The 25,113-nt window shown below is 36.6% G+C and overlaps 1 protein-coding gene across 3 annotated transcripts; it reads left to right on the top strand.

Moving 5' to 3' along the window:
• Positions 1–1,831: 1,831 nt before the first annotated feature.
• Positions 1,832–19,692, top strand: GABRA6 (gamma-aminobutyric acid type A receptor subunit alpha6). Of its 3 annotated transcripts, none has more exons than XM_074390681.1 (9): positions 1,832–2,344; positions 2,547–2,665; positions 3,249–3,331; positions 5,283–5,503; positions 5,588–5,670; positions 5,966–6,109; positions 6,532–6,684; positions 8,008–8,258; positions 18,597–19,692. In XM_074390681.1, the coding sequence occupies exons 1-9, from the start codon at positions 2,307–2,309 to the stop codon at positions 18,870–18,872; spliced, it is 1,368 nt and encodes a 455-aa protein (XP_074246782.1). In that variant the 5' UTR covers positions 1,832–2,306; the 3' UTR covers positions 18,873–19,692. The 3 variants fall into 3 exon arrangements, with proteins under 3 accessions (XP_074246782.1, XP_074246781.1, XP_003934794.1); XM_074390680.1 differs by having other exon boundaries at positions 1,844–2,344; positions 8,008–8,267; XM_003934745.4 differs by having other exon boundaries at positions 1,847–2,344; positions 3,249–3,316; positions 8,008–8,267.
• The last annotated feature ends 5,421 nt before the right edge of the window (positions 19,693–25,113 follow it).

Below are 25,113 nucleotides of genomic sequence, written 5' to 3'. Positions count from 1 at the left end.
GAGAACACATGGACACAGGAAAGGGAACAACAACACACATGTTGCCTGTTGGGGATTTGGGGGGAAGGAAGAGCATCAGGAGAAATAGCTAATGTACACTGGGCTTAATACTTAGGTGATGGGTTGATAGGTGCAGCAAACCACCAAGGCACATGTTTACCTATGTAACAAACCTGCACATCTTGCACATGTATTCTGAAACTTAAATTAAATTAAATTAAATTTAAGAAGAAAAGACCAAGGCCGGGCGCGGTGGCTCAAGCCTGTAATCCCAGCACTTTGGGAGGCCGAGGCAGCTGGATCATGAGGTCAAGAGATCAAGACCATCCTGGTCAACATGGTGAAACCCCGTCTCTACTAAAAATACAAAAAATTAGATGGGCATGGTGGCGCGTGCCTGTAATCCCAGCTACTCAGGAGGCTGAGGCAGGAGAATTGCCTGAACCTAGGAGGTGGAGGTTGCGGTGAGCCGAGATCGCGCCATTGCACTCCAGCCTGGGTAACAAGAGCGAAACTCCGTCTCAAAAAAAAAAAAAAAAAAAATCAGAAAAGACCAAAAAAATGGTCTGAAAACCCTCACAAAGCTTTCTCACTGGTGACACAAATCATAGATGAATGGTAAACATTTCAGTAGAAAAAAACAGGACACAGACCTAAGAAGATAACAGGGATAAATATGGGGTTCTCTGGTTGAAAAAAAGTTGGGATTAATCTGAAGAGAATTATTTAATAGCATCATATATACCAGATATTTAGGAGATTTAGGTAATAGCACTATCAATGTGAGTTGAAAATACATTGTGTTCACCAGTGGGAGTAAGTTTAAAGGAGAATAAAAAGAATGAGTAGAGATGTGGAAATTGGATGTCATAATGAACACGAGAAGGTTTTAGGAGTGTTTCCTTAAATTAGAGAGAACATCTTCATTTAAATGGCTGCCACGAGTCTTTCCCTGACAATAATGTATTCAAATGTTCCTCAAATGGCTTCTATCATGTTCTCAAGTCTGACGCTTATGTCTCAAGTCTGTGCTATGTCTGCAATAGTTACTATGGCCTTTGTAGAATTTGGATTCCAGACATACAGACTGTGAACTGGATAAGGAATGAAATTGGCCAGAGAATGGTGAATTGAGACTTTTGATGCTTGATCTTACGTTCCTGAGTTTAAATATGTGTATGTGTATTATATTTTATAATATATATTCCATATAATAGATACACACAGAGACATATAATCACAATACTTTTTATACTTTTCATTTCAAGCAAAGATTAAAATTTTAATGCTTAAATTGACTTTCTTATTCTACTGCAACTTCCTCCTACCAGAACTAAGAATATAATGCTATTATTTGGATTCAGACATTTTCCTTTCCACCTGTGGCAAGCCTAGTAAAATAGTGCCAGAATCATCAGCATTAACCACATGTGTAGATGCTTTATTCTTGCAACATTTCTGCATGAGGAGATTTTGACCTGCTATTTCTCAGGCATTGTATCCTATAGGTGGCATTCAAGAAACTGACCAAGCTTCTAAAGATAGCAGTAGATCCCACTTCTGCCTTAGTTAGATATGACACACCTTTGACAAGAAGGGTCAGCAAAGTACCTTTATAAAAATACTTGCTCAACAGCAAGATGGCTGGGGGTTGTTCAGTTTTCTTACAAGTGGTGGTAAATAAATCATGAGAAATAATTTTTAAATACAGAAGGGTGTGGCTATAGCCAATAATGCTGATGAAAATCAGAAAGATAACCCAAGAGGGTCCCAATAGCGTAAGACTTTTTAAACAGTGAGAGCTGTGTAGGAATCCTTCTGTGAACCATAAAAATGATAAACGCTGAGCCCATTGGAACATAATCTCAATCAGCAAGATGCCACTGCTTTCCAGATTTCCTCACAGGGCCCTGCTAATTCCATGCCAAAACTAGCAGTGGATTTCTTCCTTCTAATCTCCCCTAATGCCTTATTCGATTATTGTCACTGCTCTCCGACCATGCACTGTCCCTTCAGACTCTCATTTCCCAACTGAGTGAGTCAGAGGAGAACGGAGTGTCTGCAGGACTTAATCTGAGACCACAAACCACCTTGTTCCAAGTGAGAAGAAGGAAACAAGAAAGAAAGGAGAACCCTGCAAATTTTCTGGCAACCTCTTTATCTGTTGGATTACTGACTTGAGGCAAACAAGGAACAGAGATATGAAGGGTTTGAAAGATTTCTCCAGTTGATTGGCAAAGGAGAGCGGGCTAGGGGGAGGAGGACGGTAGGAGGAGGGTGAATTGTGCATTTCAGTGCACTGTAGGATGGCGTCGCCTCTGCCCTGGCTGTGCATTATTCTGTGGTGAGTAAGATTCTTTTTCCTGATTTTTATTTTTATCTCAGAGGAAAGGAAAAGTATATACCCATTGGGTGACTCCTATATCAAATCACAAAAGAGGCCAGAGGTGGTGTAGCATGTATTTGTAACAGGGTGGACTAGAGTAGTTTAGACAAAACCTCTTCTCTGAGCCCGTGAGTAAGGATCACTGACTCTCTACTCACAGGCTAGAAAATGCCCTAGGGAAACTCGAAGATGAAGGCGACCTCTACTCAGAGAACATCAGTCGGATCCTGGACAACTTGCTCGAAGGCTATGACAATCGGCTGCGACCGGGATTTGGAGGTAAGAAGCTGCATCTTTGCTGCACAAACACCTGTAGAAACCTTTCCCTACTTCTTCCCTTGGAAGACCCAGAAGAGTCAGAAACAAGGTAGGGGGAAGGGGCAGGGGTACTGGAGAGAAACCATGTGTATGTTCCCATCCAGTCTCTGCCTCATCCACCTTTAGTGGCCTTGTTCAAGTTCTATGAACTCTCTAACCCTCATACCCTAAATTGTACTGTGGTTAAATGATCAATGTTTGCCTCATAGAGTTGCATGAGTGTAAAATGAGATTATTCATGTAAAACAATTTTCTTAGCATTTTACTGTTAAAGCCATTAATATACATTAGGTATTATCATTTTCTTTAGAACTAATTCAGGTTCTTTCATTCCTTAATGTTCTCCCAACTGACTAGAATAATTCAAAATAAGCGCAATGATTTGAGTTTTCAGAGTTGAGAGACCCAAAGATCCCCTCTACTGGAATGCAATAGGATGTCTTGCAAATACTGGCTATGACAAGCGTTTTGGTGGTAGAGTGCTAAGTTCAATCCCCTTAACATCAGTGGTGATAATTGCCCCATCCCTCTGGGCTACTTTCAGGTGCTGTTACTGAAGTCAAAACAGATATTTATGTGACCAGTTTTGGGCCCGTGTCAGATGTGGAGATGGTGAGTGAGTTCCAAGTGAGTTGAGTATTTTCATTTCGAGGAGGAGAGTGGAGTCCCGAAACTAATGATAATGGGCACTGCCACCAAGCTTGGTTCCAGATTCATGATACAATATGTGTGTTTATGCTGGGAGGGCATGACCATTAGAGCAGATTGCTGGCTTGATCTTCACATTTCACTAACGGCTTGAACATTTTAAGCTGAGGGACTTTTGAAGATTATATCCTCTCTTCCATCCATATATTATGCACTTATTCTTCTGTCCAAAGAGAAAAGTTCTTTCCCCTTATTTGTGAAGCCCTAGCAAATTTATTGGAGGAGAATAAAACCACACATATCCTATGCCATGTAAAAGATTACTGAGTATCTATGAAACTTAAAACATAATTGTCTTTTGTGGTAACATCATTATCAGTATATTTTATTAAAACAGAAAAGAGGTCTTTTGGAAAGGCTCATGCTCTCCACTTTTTACATTGAGGATGGACCAGTAGGTGTTCTGAGGACTCTGTTCCAGGTACAGATGGCTGTAGCATTCGTAAGAGGGTATTTATAGTAAGTGGCAGTGAGAACTTGAACTCATCTTTTAGAACAAAATGTACTATTCATTGACAGTTCTCAGGTAGCATTTCTCTCTAAAACTAAAATGTAAACATGAATGCTGAAGTAAACATAACTGTCTTTAAAGAGATGTGTCATTAGGTTTTATTAGGGAAATGTAAATCTAAATACATTTAGTTATTGGAGACTTTATAAAATAAATACAAAAGTTATTGGAGACTTTCATTTTCTGCTTTTTTAAGTTGGCAAGAAAGGAAGAAAAAACGAAGATGTAAAGAGAGGAAAGAGGAAGGAGTAAAGGAAAAAGAGAAAGGAATATGGAGGAAAAGAGGAAAGAAGTAAAATAATAAAGAAAGGGAAAAGGCTTTATTCAAGAGCTAAATACCTTACTATATAAGGAGAAAGAAGAGTCAGCATTATTCAGAATCCTAGATTATTTTAGTACCATATATTTCATTTGTGTTCTGAGCCACTCCAAATATAAACAACCACAACAATCTGGTATTGCCTTTTAAGTCTGGGTATACTTAGTTTTCTATCTCATGCTTGTGTCTGTTTTTGCAGTTTATTTGTACAATAGATCCCTATTATATCCTGGGTCATTATTGTATGGGTATATTGCTTGTCAAATTATATTTTTAAAATGTAATCACCACTTGCCATAATAAGTTTCATAAAGGAATTTATATAGTAGGCAACACAATTATTGGCAATACTTTGATATAATTGCAAGTTGTCATCATTGACTTTTCAATAGCTCTTATTATAATTCTTAAACATTTTAATGTTATTTCATAAAAGCCACAAATTAACTCATAATTTTGATTATGCATACTTAAATGATACTCTCTTTAGAATAATCATGGTAACACTTGTTTTTATGTTCCCTGGGAACAATATAAAATAATTTTGATGTGCAGCTATAGTGTGTTTATCAAGGAGAGTTTATCTATGTGTAGAATTTTACTGAATGGTACTCTGATGCTCTGAGAACTCTTTGAGGGTGAATGAGGTGCAAAGGGAAATAGTTAGACTAGCCGATGGTAGAAAGGCCAGCCAGGACAAAGCCTAAATTAATATTTCCATAAGTCTTTTCTCTAGATTAAGGAGTGACATATTGATAGATGGAAATATGGATGACTGGATAGATAAAGAGGAAGAATAGTAAGGAAAGTCAAGGTGGAGGAGGGAGGTTTACACATCACAGCACTATCTTTTATAACAATACAAACTTTATGAGTTTGAGATGAATAGTAACTCACTAAAAATATAGTTTTGTGAGAAATTGTTGCCTTAAAAAGTTGCTTTATTGCTTAATTTTTGAGATTGGGTGTATAGGCTAGTGAATAAACTACTCTTAGCCAACTATCTCTCCAGAGTGCACGAATATTTTATTTTCTCTTAGGAGTATACGATGGATGTTTTTTTCCGCCAGACTTGGACTGATGAGAGGTTGAAGTTTGGGGGGCCAACTGAGATTCTGAGTTTGAATAACTTGATGGTCAGTAAAATCTGGACACCTGACACTTTTTTCAGAAATGGTAAAAAGTCAATTGCTCACAACATGACAACTCCTAACAAACTCTTCAGAATAATGCAGAATGGAACCATTTTATACACCATGAGGTGAGGTTTCTCCAATTCTATTTCCCTTGCCAAAATGATATGTCCATAATATTAATGCAGAACCATTGATTTCAATGTTCCCAGGCTTACCATCAATGCTGACTGTCCCATGAGGCTGGTTAACTTTCCTATGGATGGGCATGCTTGTCCACTCAAGTTTGGGAGCTGTAAGTTATAACAGGCTTCTGAGAGTCAAATAATACATCAAGCATATGTAATTACTTGGTTTTAGTTGATATTAGAAATCAAGGAGGAAATATTATGACACTATCAGTGTAATTCTAGGAATATACTTAATCATTCTGTGAGTCTCATAAATTGAGGCTTTAGTCATCAAGATTAAAGAAAACATTAAATAAAATTTATGTTTTTATTTCCTTTTTAATAGACAATGTGCACTTTGAAGAAAAAAAGACAACTAGTCAAAGTCACTGCTATATTTAATTTGTTTCAAATATTTAGATGCTTATCCCAAAAGTGAAATCATATATACATGGAAAAAAGGACCACTTTATTCAGTAGAAGTCCCAGAAGAATCTTCAAGCCTTCTCCAGTATGATCTGATTGGACAAACAGTATCTAGTGAGACAATTAAATCTAACACAGGTAAGCATTTGACCAAGGGATGGAAATAATCCTGCAAGATGACTCCGGTGCACATTTTCAAAATATCTGTATATTTTTCATTTGCATTAGCCATTCTCAGCTAAGCATGCTGTTTTGAAGTGATGAGTAGCTTTCTTTAAAGTTCATTTTGCAACCAGGCATATAAAGATTTGTGTGATCTTGGAATAAGTAGTTTTTTTTTTAATGTATACGATATAAAGAACCCTACTGAAACCAATGACCTGATGTGTCTCTTTGTTCTATCTTCTGCTGATCAAGTAGCTTTCTCATATACGGAAATGTACCTTTGTTTGTTTTCATCCAGCCCACATTAGTTCAAAAATTGTCAAGATTTATATTCAACTGCATTCTTTTTGCAGACTGTCAGCAGTAATAATACTGACGTATGTGTTTTCCAACAGGTGAATACGTTATAATGACAGTTTATTTCCACTTGCAAAGGAAGATGGGCTACTTCATGATACAGATATACACGCCTTGCATTATGACAGTCATTCTTTCCCAGGTGTCTTTCTGGATTAATAAGGAGTCCGTCCCAGCAAGAACTGTTTTTGGTATGTCTCACATTTTGTACTTTGTGTACGTTACGTTCATCTTCCACCTTTCATTGCTTGTGTATTTTGAGTAAATATTCACACCAGTGCACTTTTTCAATCCACAAAGAAAATAGGTTCCTGTGTCATCCAGACATACGTATCATGCAAAATCACTGTTATTATATTACAAGTTGTGTGGTGAATCAACAACAAATTTGTCTCAGCAAGAATTCTGGCTGGTTTCCTATGACTTTCATATGTCCTATATGCAGTACTTTATCTTGATTTTCTTTGTCATAATGGAGGAAAAGCAGAAAGGTAAAAACTGCATGCAAATCCATGAAAGCAAAAGATTAAGATACTAAATACACTAATACATAAGTTGTATCCTCCTTTTATTAGGTTGAACCATATAAAATTGTCATTTCATGAATTTTCTATGATTCAACCTACATATTTAGTTTTACTTACATATACAATCACTGTTAATTTTGATAAAGCAAAATTAAATAATAAGAAAAAGAGCTTTGTCACCAATGTGAAAACATTGGTGACCAAATCCAATGTTTTTCCTGGCTTTCGTGATTATAAATTTAGTAGCCTATAAGTCAGGCCTGAATTGAATTGAAATCATGAATCTTGATTTTTCAGATATACTATGTTAAAATAGATCTTTTCAAAAATTACAAAAGAATGCCAACATAATGATGTCAATCATCAAGATTATATATTTCCTAACTGTATAAATTCCCCAGGTCATAGTTCAAGAAGGAAAACTGCCATGAAGTGAGTGATAAATTTCATTTTCTAATGAGTAAATACTATACCTTAAAATCTAGTTAGAAATATAAACAAATTGAATAACCTAAATTTATGCTAATATTTACACCAGATTTATTTATTAACTATTATTTAAGATGTTAACTGGTAAAACTGATCTGAAATTTAAGGGGTTTTTTTCTTAAGTGATAATAATTTGTTACAAGATCTCTCAAGCCTAAACAACTAGAACTATTTATGACTTAAATTTACAGTAGTTAAACTAGTACAATTCAGCAAACTTAAAATTTTTTGAGCAGTGATAATGTATAAGTCACTTCACTAAGTATTGAAAAGATTTCACTCCACTTCACTAAGTATTAAAAAGTATTGAAAGATACTTTACTAAATATAGAAATGACACTACTTATAATAATTATGAACAATTACAATACAAAAAATATTTAAAAACTTACTTTGCCTTGGCAGAGTGTTTTATCTTCTCTACTGACACATTCTCATTTGATTTTGCCATAGGAGTTCCAGTACTAATATTACACTTCCTATTATTTTTTATTTTAGGGATTACCACTGTTTTAACTATGACCACTTTGAGCATTAGTGCCCGGCACTCTTTGCCAAAAGTGTCTTATGCCACTGCCATGGATTGGTTCATAGCTGTTTGCTTTGCTTTCGTCTTCTCCGCTCTTATCGAGTTCGCAGCTGTCAACTACTTCACCAATCTCCAGACACAGAAGGCCAAAAGGAAGGCACAGCTTGCATCCCCACCCCCAGTGACAATATCAAAAGCTACTGAACCTTTGGAAGCTGAGGTTGTTCTGGTAATTGTTTGCTTTTTCTATAGTTACCCACCATAGGAAAAAGCACCCAAATAGTGATCAGAAACCGCTAAAGTGTCCAAAAGTAATATGAGTTGAGCACAGGTATATAACTCTAGTTTCAAGAGCAAGGCTGGTTTCTGTTCCAACTTCGCAGAGAAAAGCTAAGGAACAATCCTTCACTTACCTTTGCTCTAAACTTTTGCCATTCTTCTTTCATCATCCTCACTGACACCGGCAGATTCCAGGCTGTCAGAGGAGACTAAAAAATTCTTAGCCTTTCGATGTTTCTTTCGAACAGGATCACTTATACCAACTAGGGAGAATAAAGTAAAAAACGTTTTTGGCTAATGAGGTTTCAGAGTCTGCAGGAAAGAAACAGGAACTTCTACAGAATGGACAGTTTTTCTTAGAAATCTGCTTGCTGCTTTATTTCAAGACGGCAAGGCATCTGTGAATAATGAGTAATAGATTCTCTGAATGTTGAATCATAACCCAATAATTCAATTCATATTAAAACATTTTCATACTCACATTTGTAAATTAAATATATGTATATCAATGAGTTTATATTCCATGCCTTAGATTTAGTGAGAAATAGTTATAAATTTATGTTAAATTTACTATGGCTAAGCTCTGGTCCCCAGAGATTTTTGAATAAGAAACAAATGGTAATATTAATATTTCAAGGGCCATTAATATGCCCCCAGATTGCAGTTTTGCATACAAGTAAATTATAAAAACAATTAAGCTGAGCATACTTCTTTTAATGAATGATAAAACTGACAAACATACATTTTTATTTTAAGGCAAATCTTAGTGAATAGCTCTTTGAAAAGAGGAACATTTTGCTCTGTGAAGTCAAGTAAGGCAGATACTTTGAACTGAAAATATTTTTACAGTTGATCAATTCTAGTAAGCATTTTCATATCTGAAAACTACATGCAGTCCAGTAATCCTCAGTTTAAGATAGAAGTTATAAAGCTATATATTTTTTACTTTTCAAAATCTGAGGCACTTGTTGACTAAAAATGTGATAATTTTTACTGAAATTTTTGTCTTTGATAAATAAGAAACTTGTTTGAGAATTTGTATTTTCTCCAAGAAATGAGAAGCCATTCCCATGTTATTTGGAAATGTACAATTTAAACAAGTATTTTTTATTAGTCCTCACTTTAAAATAAGGAAAAAAGAAAAAAGTGACATACAGTGATCCAGTTTAATTATTTCCTTTTACAAGTAGGAAAACAAGAGTCTACAAGAGGGAAAATATTAGTTTCTAGCTGGTAGGAATTGACTTAAAAAGTTTGTATAAGCCATGTATGGTGGCTTATGCCTGTCATCCCAGCATTTTGAGAGGCTGAAATGGGAGGATCAGTTGAAGTCAGGAGTTAAAAATCATCATGGGCAACATAGCAGGATGACCCACATACTGGCAAAAAAAAAAAAAAAAAAAAAATTACTTGTTGGTGCCGGTGACATATGCCTGCAGTTCTAGTTACTCAGGAAACTGAGCCAAGAACATGATTTGCAGCAAAAATTTTGAAGTTATAGTGAGCCATGATCATGCCACCGAGCTCCATTGTGGGCAACACATTTAGATCCTGCGTCTGTGGTAATAATATAACAATAATAATGCCGGGCGCAGTGGCTCAAGCCTGTAATCCCAGCACTTTGGGAGGCCGAGGCGGGTGGATCACGAGGTCAAGAGATCGAGACCATCCTGGTCAACATGGTGAAACCCCGTCTCTACTAAAAATACAAAAATTAGCTAGGCATGGTGGCGCGTGCCTGTAATCCCAGCTACTCAGGAGGCTGAGGCAGGAGAATTGCCTGAACCCAGGAGGCGGAGGTTGCGGTGAGCCGAGATCGCGCCATTGCACTCCAGCCTGGGTAACAAGAGCGAAACTCCATCTCAAAAAAAAAAAAAAATTAACAATAATAATAATCATCAGAAGAAGAACTTCTGATATCCACAATATTACAGAGGCTGAGGCCACCCTCCCCAATAATTCCTTAAAGATTGAAACATACCAGGGTGCATACCACAGGATAAAACATATTGAGAATGTAATTGAGTTCATTACAAAAATTCTTCCTTAGACTTAAGAATTTTTTTATGTATGTATAGTTTAAAAGGTCACCAAAATATAAATTTTATAACAAAATATGCTGGTCTGTAAACTTGGTCCACAATACTAAAACTATTTTTTGTCATGATAAATCCCAAAGGTTTCTGAGAATTATTTCATGTTTGTAGAAATAAGTGATTCTCTTACAGGCTATCTGTATGCATGTAAGTATATAATCTACATATTGTCCATAGATCATATACATATTAATATATATCTATAAATGAAAAAAGTGCTTATCAGAATTCAGCTTACCAGTTTCTTATTTGAGTAATATAGTGAAAGTAAAAATAAAAAGGTAAAAGATAGTCAAAAACAGAAAACAAAAGGATAGCTTTTGAATATGCTCATAGGTCAGATATTGAAATAAAAAGAAAGACCGCATTTTTTGTTTTACCTTTTTAAAAATATGCAATACTGAAAAGAGTATGATTTCAAATCCTTGGAGAAAACATAATCACCCCTCAGGCTATTATTTTAAAGGTACAATTTATTAATTTAAGATGGAATTTAAGATCCCAGGTTTCAATGTAAACTCTCTTCCGTAAACCTAAAATAGTAACATATAATGAGTAGTTCCTCTGGGAAGCTGTATTTTTAAAAATGGCATGTAAATAATCCCCAAGTACTTTTTTCCTGAAGACAGCATTTTTTTCCTCATGAAAAATTATATTTCTAAACCTGGTTTTACCCAAAATATTTTTTAAAGGAATACGTAGGGAAATTCTGATTTTAAAAGGCTGAAGTGTAAAAATAAACATAAAACCAAAAGTGACCAAATCAAACAATATAGATCTTGAAGGAATCAAAACTAAATATAGATGATTACACAGGACATTTGCATTATATTTGTTTATGTTAAAAAACCTTGGCATGTCGTCTTATATGGTGTAGAGGAACAAACATAAATTATCCTTTTGCAATTTATACTACACAATGGTATATTTTGATTGCAAGACATTTTCTTCCAAATACCATGACATTTAAAAATACCTATTCAGTTGTAATCAAAACAACATTATGTGAATAAGTTTGACATTGAAATAGCAAACTAATATGGTGAAGCTGAAATGAAATTAAGTGCTTGGATATTTCATGTGATTTTATGTTGTATATTTTAATATGTTCATTCCTTTTCACAGGAAACTACTTACAATGAATGTGGGTAAAGTTTATTCATTCTATTACTTTGATTCTGACCTTGAAGCATAATAATAATAAAGAAATTCAAGCATTTAAAATCCAGGTCAAAACCCAAAAAGCCACCTTAAAGTTTAATCTTCAGAAATCCTCTATAGACTAATTATCTTTTTGTTTTTAAGACATATAGAATCAGATATTTTATTTTTTTATTATTTCTGGAAAAGAAATTTTCAAGTGTTTTTCCTGCGTATATGGTGATTTTTTCTTATTGTTGTAGAAATAAGTAATCTGGTATGCTACCTTAGCATTAGAGAGTTATTTCTGTCTTCATGAGTTTCAGTGCCTACTAACATGTCTGGTATATAACTGTAAGTATACTGCATGTAAGGCCAACTTTGGTCCTTTTGGCATAGTTGGCTAGTTTCTTTGTTTTTTGCAAGGTTGAAGCCCTCATCACTATGTTCCTGACAGTCAACCACTCACCCGTCCCATCTGCACTCCTTCAAGCAGTGTCATTACTCTCAATGTCACTTTTCTTCTTTACACGGGTATGATGCTTTTTGTAAATTAGATAACACAAAATTGACCAAAATTTCATTAGTCAGGACAATAACTATATTTATTCCCTTTGCATTATTTATTCATTTCTTTTTTTTCCTTTTCATCTGACACCTATTTACTGTTTACTTACGCATCACTGATTATTCATACCACAAGTATTTGATAAGAGCCTTGATGTGCCAGGCCTTTTGTAGAATGCTGAGGATATATTAGTGTGGGCCTCTTGCCCCATGGAGCTTCTTGTCCAGCAGGAAGACAGAGAGATCAATGTAACTTCATAATACCCTGGGATAAAGCCTGTTAGAGGTCTGTAGTGGGCTGCAGAAGAGCCATGCAAAAGTGTCTAACTCAGTCTGGAGCGGTTTTCCTTTCTAGTAGAGTGATGTCTAGGCTGAGAACAGAAAAGACATTAGCCTGGCTATGTGCTAGAAGGTCTAATCCAATTGGTAGAAACTTGGGCATAGAGAGGCACATAAGGTATATACCCTTCCTGTGCTCCTTTTTAAGGTGACAAGGTGTACTGGGCCATTACCATGCTGCTTTCCTCTATGTAGAGAGATGTGAAAAATAGAATACTGAAAGGTTTACCTTGCCTGCTCCAAAGATGGCACAGATTTTTTTTTTTTTTTTTTTTTTTTTTTTTTTTGAGTACTCTCATTACTCCCTACAGTTAAGGATTGAATTAAGACCATTAAAGACTGTATGGGGCCGGGCACGGTGGCTCAAGCCTGTAATCCCAGCACTTTGGGAGGCCGAGGTGGGTGGATCACGAGGTCGAGAGATCGAGACCATCCTGGTCAACATGGTGAAACCCTGTCGCTACTAAAAATACAAAAAATTAGCTGGGCATGGTGGCGCATGCCTGTAATCCCAGCTACTCAGGAGGCTGAGGCAGGAGAATTGCCTGAACCCAGGAGGCGGAGGTTGCGGTGAGCCGAGATCGCACCATTGCACTCCAGCTTGGGTAACAAGAGCGAAACTTCGTCTCAAAAAAAAAGGACTCTATGTACCGGAAAGATCACAGGGCCCTTCTTGCTGTGCCATTGTGTGATTTTTGGGGAAGGCAGAGCGGATTAGATGAGGGGTTTAGGTGATTAGCCCTTCCCCATACCTTCCTTCAAATCTCGACCCAATACTTCGTGATGAACCCTCCAAACATTCTAATACGTTTTCTAGACGTGTTCCCTAGCACCATGGATCAACTATTTAATACATTGCTTCCAATAAGCTGCTTGTCTGTAGAAATTCTGAAGTTGTGTCTGTTTTCAACTTTACCAGCCGTAACACAAACACAAGAAAATTCAACAGAGTTCTAATTTTCCCCATAAGTATTAATATGATTATTTTTGAAAACTATCAATACTAAGTGTTTTCAAAAAAATATTTTCTCTTGTTTGTTTTGTCCCTCTTTGCTCTTTCTAAAAACAAATGCTTGGTTTATCCCCTTAGTAGGGCTACCCTGTTGCCCTCACCATTTAAAAATATTAGACTCATTGAATTCCATATACAGATTTGTCTACATACTTCCTAAACACCTTCTTCTTCTATCATATAGTTGATTGTCATAAAGTCCAGTGTGACTTAAAGTACCTTTGCAATATGGCGTTACTTGAAACAAAGCAGTGCTCTATAAATACCTAAAGCAGGATGGCACTCAGCAGCAGGGGAGCCCTGGAAAAATTCAAAACCACAGGTGTTCCACTCAAAACAGTGACAGCCTCAAGCTGAGCCCTCATCTGGACACTGACAAAAGCCTATTTTACCCTCAGCTGAAGCTGCTATGCTTTCAATAGAGCAGGCAGAGACTGATGCAAACCTGTAGCTTAAACGGCTCACAAAATTGGCTTTCTTTTCATTTTAGAAATTCAACGTGTTCCTCCTAGGCTGATGTTCCATCTCCATGTGTTGCCAATTGCCAGTTACTTAGCAGCTGATTTTCCAGCATGTAGGGTAGCCAGGCCTCTTGCGTTTCCTTAACCTGTTAGAAATTCCCCCATCAATCCTGTGCAACAGTTGTGAATCTAAGCCAGTGATTTCCTACGGGGAGCTATTTTTCCCCAAGACATTTGGCAGTGTCTGGAGATATAACTTGGGGTGGAGGTGGCTAACATCATGTAGGTAGAGGCCAGTGATGCTGCTCCACATCCCAGAACACAGGGTTGGTCCTCATAACAAAGAGTAATTGGCCCCAAAACACCAGTAGTTCTGAGCTTGAGAAACTGTGCCCCAAACCCTAAAGCTGATAGGAAGAATAGCATAATAATTGTTCAGAGTGTGGTCTGTGGCATTGGAGGGAAATTGAATTCAGGTCCTGCTACTTATGAGCAGGAGTGAGCTTCCTGCTTAAGCCTGAGTTTGTTCATCTCTCAAATGAAGATTAATATGACATTATGGATTTTTGAAGAAATTAGTAAAATAATGTTTGAAAATTGCTTTATAATGTTTGTCAACAACAAGCATTTAGAACTGGTACTTATAATGTAATATAAAACTATTAAAATACAATGTAACATAATCATAAAATTTTTCACCCCTCTCTTTGTCTACCTCCTCCAACAAATCTTGGAAAATGTTTAGTTTTTTTCATTTGTTGATTCAGCATTTGTTTATTAAACAAATACTGTGTTCTAAGTACTTGCTAGGCACTGTGGCATGCTTATACATATGAATGATGTGTCTCCCACCATTAAGGAGATTTCATGCTAGGAAAGGAGATAAGCCACAACAGAAACAATTATATCTACAAGAGAGAAAATAATAATATCTATAAGAGTCACAATAACTAGGCAGAAAAATACATAAAGGCTAGAGTAATCAGCGATGGTAGGTGTTAATGAGTTTGGTATCAAAAGAGGTGAGGGAAAAATAAAAATGGGTGACAGGTAGATGTTTTTCAGACAAAAAAAATAAAGATAGGTGAGTAGTGAGAATGAGAAGCAGACATATGTTGCAAATGATTTAAAAAATAGTTATAGCTAAGATTCCTGAGCAAAAAATACATGTGTATATATATATGTGTATGTATTTATGTACATACACGTATATATATGTGTATCTATTCATGTGTATGTATGTATATAATATTTATATACATACACATATATATTTGTGTGTTTATCTGTATATCAGACATTTTCCTCAAATTATTAAAAACACTGGAAAAGACTTACATAATAATTAATATTTGTCCCTACTTTCACAGATAGAAACTTGAAGCTTAGGGAGAATTAGAGTCTATGGCATCTATGAGGTGTTTAAATCATATTGCAAGCAACTAGTAGCTATGAAACTGTAATCTAGGGATTTTGGGTCCTCCTCATTCTCTCAGCTCCTGGAGAACCCTCCACAGAGATTGTTTGCCAAAGTAGATGAGGAAAAGGGGAATGCTAATGTAGGAGACCTTTAATTTCAATTTAATTTAATTTTAATTTAATTTTTTAATTTAGGTAAAATGACGGTATCCATTTTACTTAAAATTTTCATGGTGTTTGGGCCTGAATGATCCCTCTGATGTCTGGACCATAATTATTTGGCAATCCTCACTAAGTCTTTTGTGACACTATGACAATGCACAGATTCACAAATAACGGCACCTACAACATCTCTAAAAAGGAGGGGAGAGCCGGGCGCAGTGGCTCACGCCTGTAATCCCAGCACTTTGGGAGGCCGAGGCGGGTGGATCACGAGGTCAAGAGATCGAGACCATCCTGGTCAACATGGTGAAATCCTGTCTCTACTAAAAATACAAAAAAATTAGCTGGGCATGGTGGCGTGTGCCTGTCATCCCAGCTACTCAGGAGGCTGAGGCAGGAGAATTGCCTGAACCCAGGAGGCGGAGGTTGCAGTGAGCCGAGATCGCGCCATTGCACTCCAGCCTGGGTAACAAGAGCGAAACTCCGTCTCAAAAAAAAAAAAAAAAAAAAAATGGAGGGGAGAATAAGCAAGGCTTTACATTTTTATGGTATTTATTGTTTTATAGTGACAGCTTTATTCCAATGAACTAGGCATGTCTTCCCTCGTTCTACCTAAAATGGAAAGAAAAACATGTTTCAGACAGATAATGCATGCTGTTAAAAGTCAAAATGAGTATAGTAAGAAACTCTGCTCTGACAGCTGGTTTCTTTCTACTCCATCGTAATTCTTAGAAACTTTTGCTAGAGGAAAGTATTTTGGTGTTCCATGTGTGGGAGGAGGATGGCTCTTTTTGGGGGTTGAAACAGTGACAACTTTTGCTCTTTCAGGTAGATAATATTTTAATGATATATTTAATAGGCGAAAATTTAGAGTCTGAGAAACATGATAGAAAATTCTTGAAAAATGGTTCTAAGCTCTCTAGGTGAGGCAGCAAGCACTGCGACCGTTACTCTAGTTCTGTCCCCACACAGCCTGGTGACCCTGGGCACGGTAGTCCTCAGCTGTCATCTTTTTTTGTTTTGTTTTGTTTTGTTTTGTTTTGTTTTGTTTTGTTTTAGAGATGGAGTCTTGCTCTGTCCCCACGCTGGAGTGCAATGGTACAATCTCCGCCTCCCAGATTCAAAGTGATTCTCCTGTCTCAGCCTCCTGAGTAGCTGGGATTACAGGCACTTGCCATCATACTTGGCTAATTTTTGTATTTTTAGTAGAGATGGGATTTCACCATGTTAGCCAGACTGGTCTTGAACTTCTGACCTCATGATCTGCCCACCTTGGCCTCCCGAAGTGCTGGGATTACAGGCGCGAGCCACTGTGCCTGGCTCATCTATTTTTAATACAAAGTTTCCCTCCTTTCCTCTTCAAGAGCAGCATACTAGCCCTTCTGATATTTTAAACTCTCTTCTACCTCCAAAACCTATGACTTGCTTAATTCTATCCAGAATACCAATAGATAAGAACAATAGATAAGAACGATAATAGATAAGAGCCAATAGATAAGAATGATATCCCTCGTTTGGAATTCACAGTGGCATTTTCAAATCAAATCTTGATTATACTGTTCGTTTTTGCTTTTGGTAAAGAAAGATTTCTCCATGGCCCCTAAAAACAGTGAACTTAAGCTTTCTATGAGAACTATAATTATTTAGATACCCAGCAAGTTTCACAGCAAATCAAATAGCAAAATCAGGAGAGGGAATATAGAAAAGAAGTTTTTGGAGTTTTTGTCCCTGCAGTCCAAATGTCGCCACATCGGCAGGTCATTTTGGTCCCGTGGCTCAACCAGAACAAAGGAGGCAGCTGTCTTACCCTGTTGCTGCAGGGTTTCTGGCTAAAACCACAGGAGTTTGCCCACATGGGTCACATACCCTGCCAGGCAGCAAAGTGGTGATTTTGCTGCCAGGGAGGAAACAAGGCCATTTTACAAGATCAGGGGTAATGCACAGCAAGTGTTTGAAGACAGAGCCCCAGCAAGGAGAAGCTGGTCACAAGGAGGGTGATTGTTACAGGATGCAGACAAGAAAAGATAGGAATCAGAGGAAGGCCCCCTAGACTCCAACAGCATGAAAGGAATCTAAATCAAACAGAATCAGAGACTCTGAACTAGGCCCAATACTTTATAGAATAAAGATGAGAACAATGTTGGGATGAAACTAGCAGTAGAATTTGTTGCTAGCCCTGCCATCATGGACAAGGCATTTCCCCTCTCTGGAGTCTAACCTCACTTGCCAGTTATTGTGTTAAACATCCCTTTCAAGACTATAGTTGATAGTCATGATTTCAGTGAAACAGGAAGTTTAGTGATAGAAAGGAACATATAACAATTCTGAGTTTAGTAAATGAATCATTTTCAGTGACTGAGGATAGAGAAACACTAGTTAGAGAGTTCTGAATGGGAAGTAAGAAGTGTACAATACAGAATTTCTGAGCTAAGAGGCAGGTATATTTCAAAGCATGAACGGTCATCCAATTCAATTTAAGGATATTTATTCCATGTCACTGGCCTTTGGCATACAAATGCTAATTTTATTTTATTTTATTTTATTTTATTTTTAATCTTAGCTAATTCAAGCTTGTGTGCAAAGATGTGTGCAAAGGTGAGAATGTAGGCTGGGAATATGTATGGAAGAATAGTATTAATAAACCAAGCTGTGATTTTTTTGTACTAGTGTCCACATACTCTAAATTGGAATTCACCCCTCTTCCCAGCACACACCATTGCCCACACTCATTGCTTTACAGACTAATGCACAACCAGAAGTGGCTATGCCTCTGCAACCTGGCTCGTCTTTCCCTAACGATACAATGCTTATCATAGGTTCTAGGACATGGGACATGCTTTGTGTCATTTGATGATGTACTGAGTAATAGAATGTCAGATGGAAGCAAGTAAATTCTTTTACAGTGTATTTTAAGCCTTACTTGGAAAAGTAACACCATCACATACTATTGAGAATTCGTTGATGTTTGACCTTACATAGAAAGTAGTCAATAAATATTTGTCAAAGGTGAAAGAACAAATAAATAAGCAATTAAGCAACATCTATTCTTTTATTTAGACCTAATATTTGTCTTCTTTCCACAGCATCCTGATTCCAAATATCATCTGAAGAAAAGAATCACTTCTCTGTCCTTGCCGATAGTGTCATCTCCTGAGGCAAATAAAGTTCTCACTAGAACGCCCATCCTGCAATCTACACCTGCCACGCCCCCACCACTCTTGCCAGCCTTTGGAGGCACCAGTAAAATAGACCAGTATTCTCGAATTCTCTTCCCAGTTGCATTTGCAGGATTCAACCTTGTGTACTGGATAGTTTATCTTTCCAAAGATACAATGGAAGTGAGCAGCAGTGTTGAATAGCTTGCATCCAGGACAACCTGTATTCTCTAAGTTCTTGCTTCCTGTTTCCTGTGTGTTACTTTTTAAAATAGCATTGAGACTTGTGTAGATGCTTCTCAGAACATGAAATTAAATTGGAAATCTGTAATGCAGCTTCAGTAAGCATGTGTGAGCAAAAAAGCAATAATGCTACTCCTCAAAATAGAAAGTTGAAGATTGCTGAAAAATATGACTTTCTGTATGTTAGAGAAAAACTTTATGAGGATAAAATGGGTTCAAGATGAATTTGTCAACCTTTATTCTTCATCGTTCAATATTTTTAATTGTCACTGTGAATAACATTTACCACAAGGCAGATAAAATAAGAAATGCTGACACTTCCAAAGGTTGCCTTAAAATATGTTTGGTTTCGCTTAGTTCCCAAGAGAGCAAAATATAAATACAGTCTACATATTTATCAGTAGGTTAATACCAGCATGTTGGAGGCCTTTATGCTAGTAAAATGGCTTTCAGTGGCATTGTAAAGCCTACGTTGATCTTAGCCATTTGTTTTTAACCTCGCTGTGCTCTTTTACCTCAATAAATGTGGTGTTTGTATACATATAAATTAAACATAGCTCATAAATTATGTACACGTATGTACATAGCTGTAGCTGGACTAAAATTCAGTGTTTCATCTTACTAAATTCTCCTTTTAAAATAATACATTTACTGTAATTCTATGAGGTTGTAGAAAAAGAGTAGTCAGTATAAGGAAACCTTGTATATTATGACTATGGTTATCCCTTGTGTTTTCCACATTTCTAATTATGACACTAAATAAAGCAACAGTAAACATTGCTCTCTGGATGTTTCTTGAAACTAGAGAAGTATGGAGAAGTGAAGTGGTTATCTCCACCCCAATGTTATTGCCCCATGAACAATGGGACAGCCAGACTCAGTTACCTAGCCCTGATAAAAGACTTGAATTTAATATTCAAATAGTTAATCTTTCCTCTGTTTCCTGCTCCATCAACAATGAAACAATGAATAAGACTACTCTTCTCCCTTTCCATTGCTCCCATTCTTTCCTGATGCTTCACTGTAACAGTATTTCTCCCATATAGAATTGTTTTAGGGAAATAGAAACTAAGAGTAGGAGAAAGTATGGGGTATGATTTGACAGACAAACCCCTCATTATATGCTCCTGGGTCTTAAACATCAGAGAGATCACCTTGAGACCAGAACTCAGAAAAAAAAATGTTTTCTATACTGCTACTCTTACTTTGACCCAGAAAAATGCAAACATACTACAGCTAAACAACTTTAAGTTTAATTGAAACAGCACTCTACTAAGGGTGAGGAGACTAAGGTCTCTGTCCAACTTCTGTATTATTTAGCTCCTTAGCACAATATCTTTGTCTCTGGGAGAATCAGCTATATCCTCATCTATAGAATGAGGGAGCTGTTTAGATGCTTTTAAAAGAGACATTCGTGCCGGGCACGGTGGCTCAAGCCTGTAATCCCAGCACTTTGGGAGGCCGAGGCGGGTGGATCACAAGGTCAACATGGTGAAACCCCGTCTCTACTAAAAATACAAAAATTAGCTGGGCATGGTGGCGCGTGCCTGTAGTCCCAGCTACTCGGGAGGCTGAGACAGGAGAATTCCCTGAACCCAGGAGGCGGAGGTTGCGGTGAGCCGAGATCGCGCCATTGCACTCCAGCCTGGGTAACAAGAGCGAAACTCCGTCTCAAAAAAAAAAAAAAAAAAAAAAAAAAAAAGAGACATTCGTTTTGAACCTTGTATGTTTGTTTTGTAATTATTCTTTTCTACCCAAATAAAATTGGTGTAATTATACAGGGTGTATTAAATAATTGAATATCAGGTGGGTGTTAATCATCTTATGTGTTAGGTCACATTTAATCTACTTCACGAACCTGTAAAGAATATACTCCTACTATCTCCATTAAAAGATGAAGAAACTAGGGCTAAAGAAGTTGAATAATTTTGTTCAAAATCAAAGAGCACTCAAGTGCTGTAACTGATAAACTCAAGCACTGTGAATCCATAGCTTATTTGTTTAACCGTACCTATACATGTTCTCATTTAATATGATATGACCCAGTTCTTTATCCCCTCTTATATTTTATAGTAATTGTTTCACTCGTATGTCACTTTTTGTAATAATTTTCCTGGGGTTCTGACATTACCTATGTCTCTCCTCAGCATTCATTCTACATCTCATTCATTATGCTCAGTCAGCATTTATGCTTAGAGCTGGAACAGATAGATACAATAAGTAAAGAATTATAGATCTTGTATTTCTCCCCTATGAAGGGATATTTCAAGGAAAAACTTTATTCAATTGTAAAACTTTCAAATTCTCAGGATTCCAGAAATGCTGTTTCTCAATGTATCTCATGGGATGATAATAGTGGTTAAGTGAAAATAAAACAGTTTCCCTAGTTAAAAAAAAAAACTGAAGGAGAGATGTTGAATCAGAGTGAAACAAATGTCTTTTCCACTGGACTTCTCACAGCCATGATACTTATGTGCACTATAAATCTCTAATACTGTAACATTTCCCAAATTTATGTAATTCTAAGTATCATTTTGCATGGAGGAAATCCCGGGAGTAGCATTTTCCAGAAAACAATTTAGACAACACACAGTAGACACTATTTATTCTATTCCCTCTGAGAAGAGGCTCCTTTGAGCCAGATCTCAGACCTCCGTGATTTGTCCATGGCTGCTGAAATCTCAGGAGCCTGAAGGAGAACACTTTCATAGTTGGGCTCAGCTTCTGAAGAAGGGCTGCTTGCCTGAAACTGATAACTTTGGGAGGACACAATGAGGCTGCTTCTGGGAGTGCAAAAAACTGGAAACTGAAACCAGCTGTTGTCACAAGGTGAAAGGTAACATCGAGAGAAAAAGTAAGTCAATGAAAGAGATACAGTTTCTTTCCTTTTTCTCCTGTCTTCCTGACTCGTCAGGTATAAGCAGAACCTCACAGAAATCCTGTGTCAGAGAAGAAATGAAAATTACAGAATTCCAGCCCAGGTATCATTAAAATAGAGATAAAAGTTGGATATAGAGCTGACAGGTAAGTACTTACTAACTAGTATAGCTTTCTCCTTTGGTTATTCAGTACCATATGCACACTCCTGTGTATATTAATATTTATACTATTTCACAACAGTAAGATGCAAGTATCTTTCATACAAACAAATATACTCTCATCATTTGTCCAAAAAGGAGGTAGGCAAAATCCCAACAGTTACAGTATCCATCTCTAGGCAGTCATCACAGTATCTATTTCTGAGTGATGGTATTTACTCTTTCACAATCATAGTCCTACCTGAATATTCTGTTTCCTAAAGACTCCGTTACAAAATATTTTATTAGTGTGTTCTCATACTGCTAATCAAGGTATACCATAATCTGGGTAATTTATAAAGGAAAGAGGTTTAATTGACCCGGTTCCACATGGCTAGGGAGACCTCACAATCACGGTGGAAGAGCCAGAGACGTCTTACTTGGCGGCAGACAAGAGAGCTTGTGTAGTAGAACTCCTCTTTATAAAACCATCAGATCTCATGAGACTTATTCACTATCACAAGAACAGCATGGGAAAGACCTGCCCCCATGATTTAATTATCACCCATCAGATCCCTCCCACAACATAATGGGAATTATGGGAGCTACAATTCAAGAAGAGATTTGGAAGGGGACACAGTCAAACTATCAAATATCTAAGATGAAAAAAAACTTACATAAAATAGTAAGGTGACAGTTGAGACCTTTTTATACATGCAAATGAAAATATATCTAAATATCTGTTTGACATTGATGCATATATAGATGTATCTGTATCTATGAAAGGATAACCAGTAAAGATTAAGATATGTATATGTGCTATAGTCTTCATGGTTGTAGCTGATATTTATAAATTCCTTCTACCACCCTTTTCCTTTAGTCAGCATCTTACTGGTTAATTTGGAGTTCTTTACCTTGCAGTTACTGAAATGTCTTAATCCGAAGTCTTGTCACATGCAGGAAGATGGATTCCTTTCACTAGTAAGAAAATCTTAGAAATTCTTGAGTTGTAAGATTCTCAGCATTAACTGAGTTCACTCAGATGTCACCATACAAGTTTCAGCCTCATTTTTCTTCAAAATTCATGTCCTAAATTTTTCCTAAGTAGCATAGGAAGTGTAAGATTTCAATTTATATTGAAATTCTACAATTAGCACAAATGAAATGTGCCTCTGTTTTTTAAAAGAAGACAGTCCTGCAGCTACAAAAACTAAGAAATTATTTTGGCTGCCATCGGAACACTTTTGTTCTCTTCTCATTCAAACTGAGAATTAAAAATGCCAAACTTACACTTTTCTGTCTGTAGATTCTTCAGTCAGAAGAGGCCATCCCACCCACAGTTTTTGTAGTCATCATAGCTGCTATAATAATTAAGTGTAGAAGACTTAGTGTACTTTACTGCATTATAATGAACTAGAAGTGATTATTTTAATTAACTATGATGTGACTTGATGTCATGAATTACTAGTATTTCATTTCCCATTTGCAAGGATGTATTTCATTAAAAGGCATAGACATGACCAAATATATCCCAGAATCTTTTGGCATCAAGTGCATTCCAGAAGGAAAAACAGCTTCCATTTCTAAGGCTGGGGTCACAAGAGAAGAAAGGGGTTGGGATTATCTTCATGGAGGAAGATCCACAAGAAGCTGGGGCCCAAACCTTTAAGAAGGAAGTAATATCTGTATTAGCCCAATGCGGCTAAATCTGGAAATGCAATAAGAATTTAGAGTCTGTTACACTGTTGCTGCCGGGCTGGAGGGCCATTATCAGGACAGTCCCCATGCAGGAACAACATTAGGATGAATTGAAGAAGGCTCTTCTTCCCTTTTTCTCCTGCTTTTTATCTCTCTATCCTGCCTTCTATTCTCAGAACTGAGTAGGAAGCATCTTAAAAGAAGAAAGGAAAGCTGTGCAGATCAGCACCAGCATTACAAAGTAAACTATAGAAAGGTGGATTTGCAACTAAAAGAGACAATAGCCTATCGCAAATGCATCCTGAGACCTAAACTAGGTGGGCATCCAGTGTAAATCAGGAGCCATAATCTGTTGCAAGAGTTATACAGGAGAAGACTCATTTTTTTGTCATAAAGTATTTACTAGTTAAAAATTCAGTTCCATATGCTACATCAAATGAATTTATAAATGTAAATTCCTTAGAACAGTGTTTGATATATGTAATAATTATTAGCAGTATCATCTTTATATCATTTTATATCCTAGCATTAAGCATTGATATACAATTGATACAATAAAGGTTAGAAGCATTTCATATCTGATTTGCAAAATATGTAATCATGAATTAACTTGCTTATAATAAATATTAGATAATACAAAAATAAAACACCTGCTATTACACCAAAACCCAAACAAAGCAAAAACACAAATGACTGTTGAAAAGTTTGAGTTGTCTGCAGTGCTGGTAATCAAATGGGTATATTTTAAAGAGCGTCCCACAAAATTTCACTATTTGATTATGTTTCATTGTTTAATAATGTCTTTAGCCCACAATTTTGGCTTTCTAATGCTTTCTAGTCCAGAAAAATTGATGACAATTATTGTTTTAAATCTTCCAGAACCTGGGCTTCATTTATCTTTCTGACTGTGTATGTTAGCTAGCATGTGAGTAAATACTGAGGGAAAACCTGAGAGTAGTTCTCCAATTACAGGAAGCTTGTTTGAATGGGATTCTTCCAAACTAGGCTTTTTACATACAGAGTCAGAAAGATAATATGCACATATCTATTCTTAGCATTTCTAAAATTAGATTGCTTGCTTTTCAATGATTACAAAATGAACTGACATGACTACTTTCTTGTATAACTTCTACATTTTTGTTCTAATTGAACACATTAAAATCCCATAATTTTGCTACTATTCTGGGATTGTTTCTTCTTGCTGTTTTGGTGGTGGTTTATTACCTTGTTTTAAATGTCTAACTTTAACATTTACCCAAATGTTTATGTAGCGATGCCTCACTTTCATTTGCAGTTCACTTTTCTTAATTTTTTAGGAAAGCAAATATCTTATACTCAGGCCAGAATTCTCCCAACTCTTGCCACCATCTTCAACTGTAGAACATAGTCAATATAAATAAACCAAAGTAAAAGAACTGAAAGGCAAGCATTTTATTCACAGTAGTCCCGACATCTTCATTCAAAGATTACTCACTCATATATTAAAT

The sequence above is a fragment of the Saimiri boliviensis genome, chromosome 20 (genome assembly GCF_048565385.1).
Source record: "Saimiri boliviensis isolate mSaiBol1 chromosome 20, mSaiBol1.pri, whole genome shotgun sequence".
Lineage (NCBI taxonomy): Eukaryota > Metazoa > Chordata > Mammalia > Primates > Cebidae > Saimiri > Saimiri boliviensis.
Note: the sequence above shows the minus strand (reverse complement) of the source record. Positions and strands in the feature narration are given on the sequence as shown.

Excerpts from the sequence above, each read along its gene's own strand:
- GABRA6 (XM_074390680.1), top strand. The coding sequence starts at position 2,307 with ATGGCGTCGCCTCTGCCCTGGCTGTGCATTATTCTGTG. Across the intron at positions 2,666-3,248 it reads GCTGCGACCGGGATTTGGAG|GTGCTGTTACTGAAGTCAAA; the intron begins GTAAGAAGCTGC and ends GGCTACTTTCAG. Across the intron at positions 5,671-5,965 it reads TCCACTCAAGTTTGGGAGCT|ATGCTTATCCCAAAAGTGAA; the intron begins GTAAGTTATAAC and ends TCAAATATTTAG.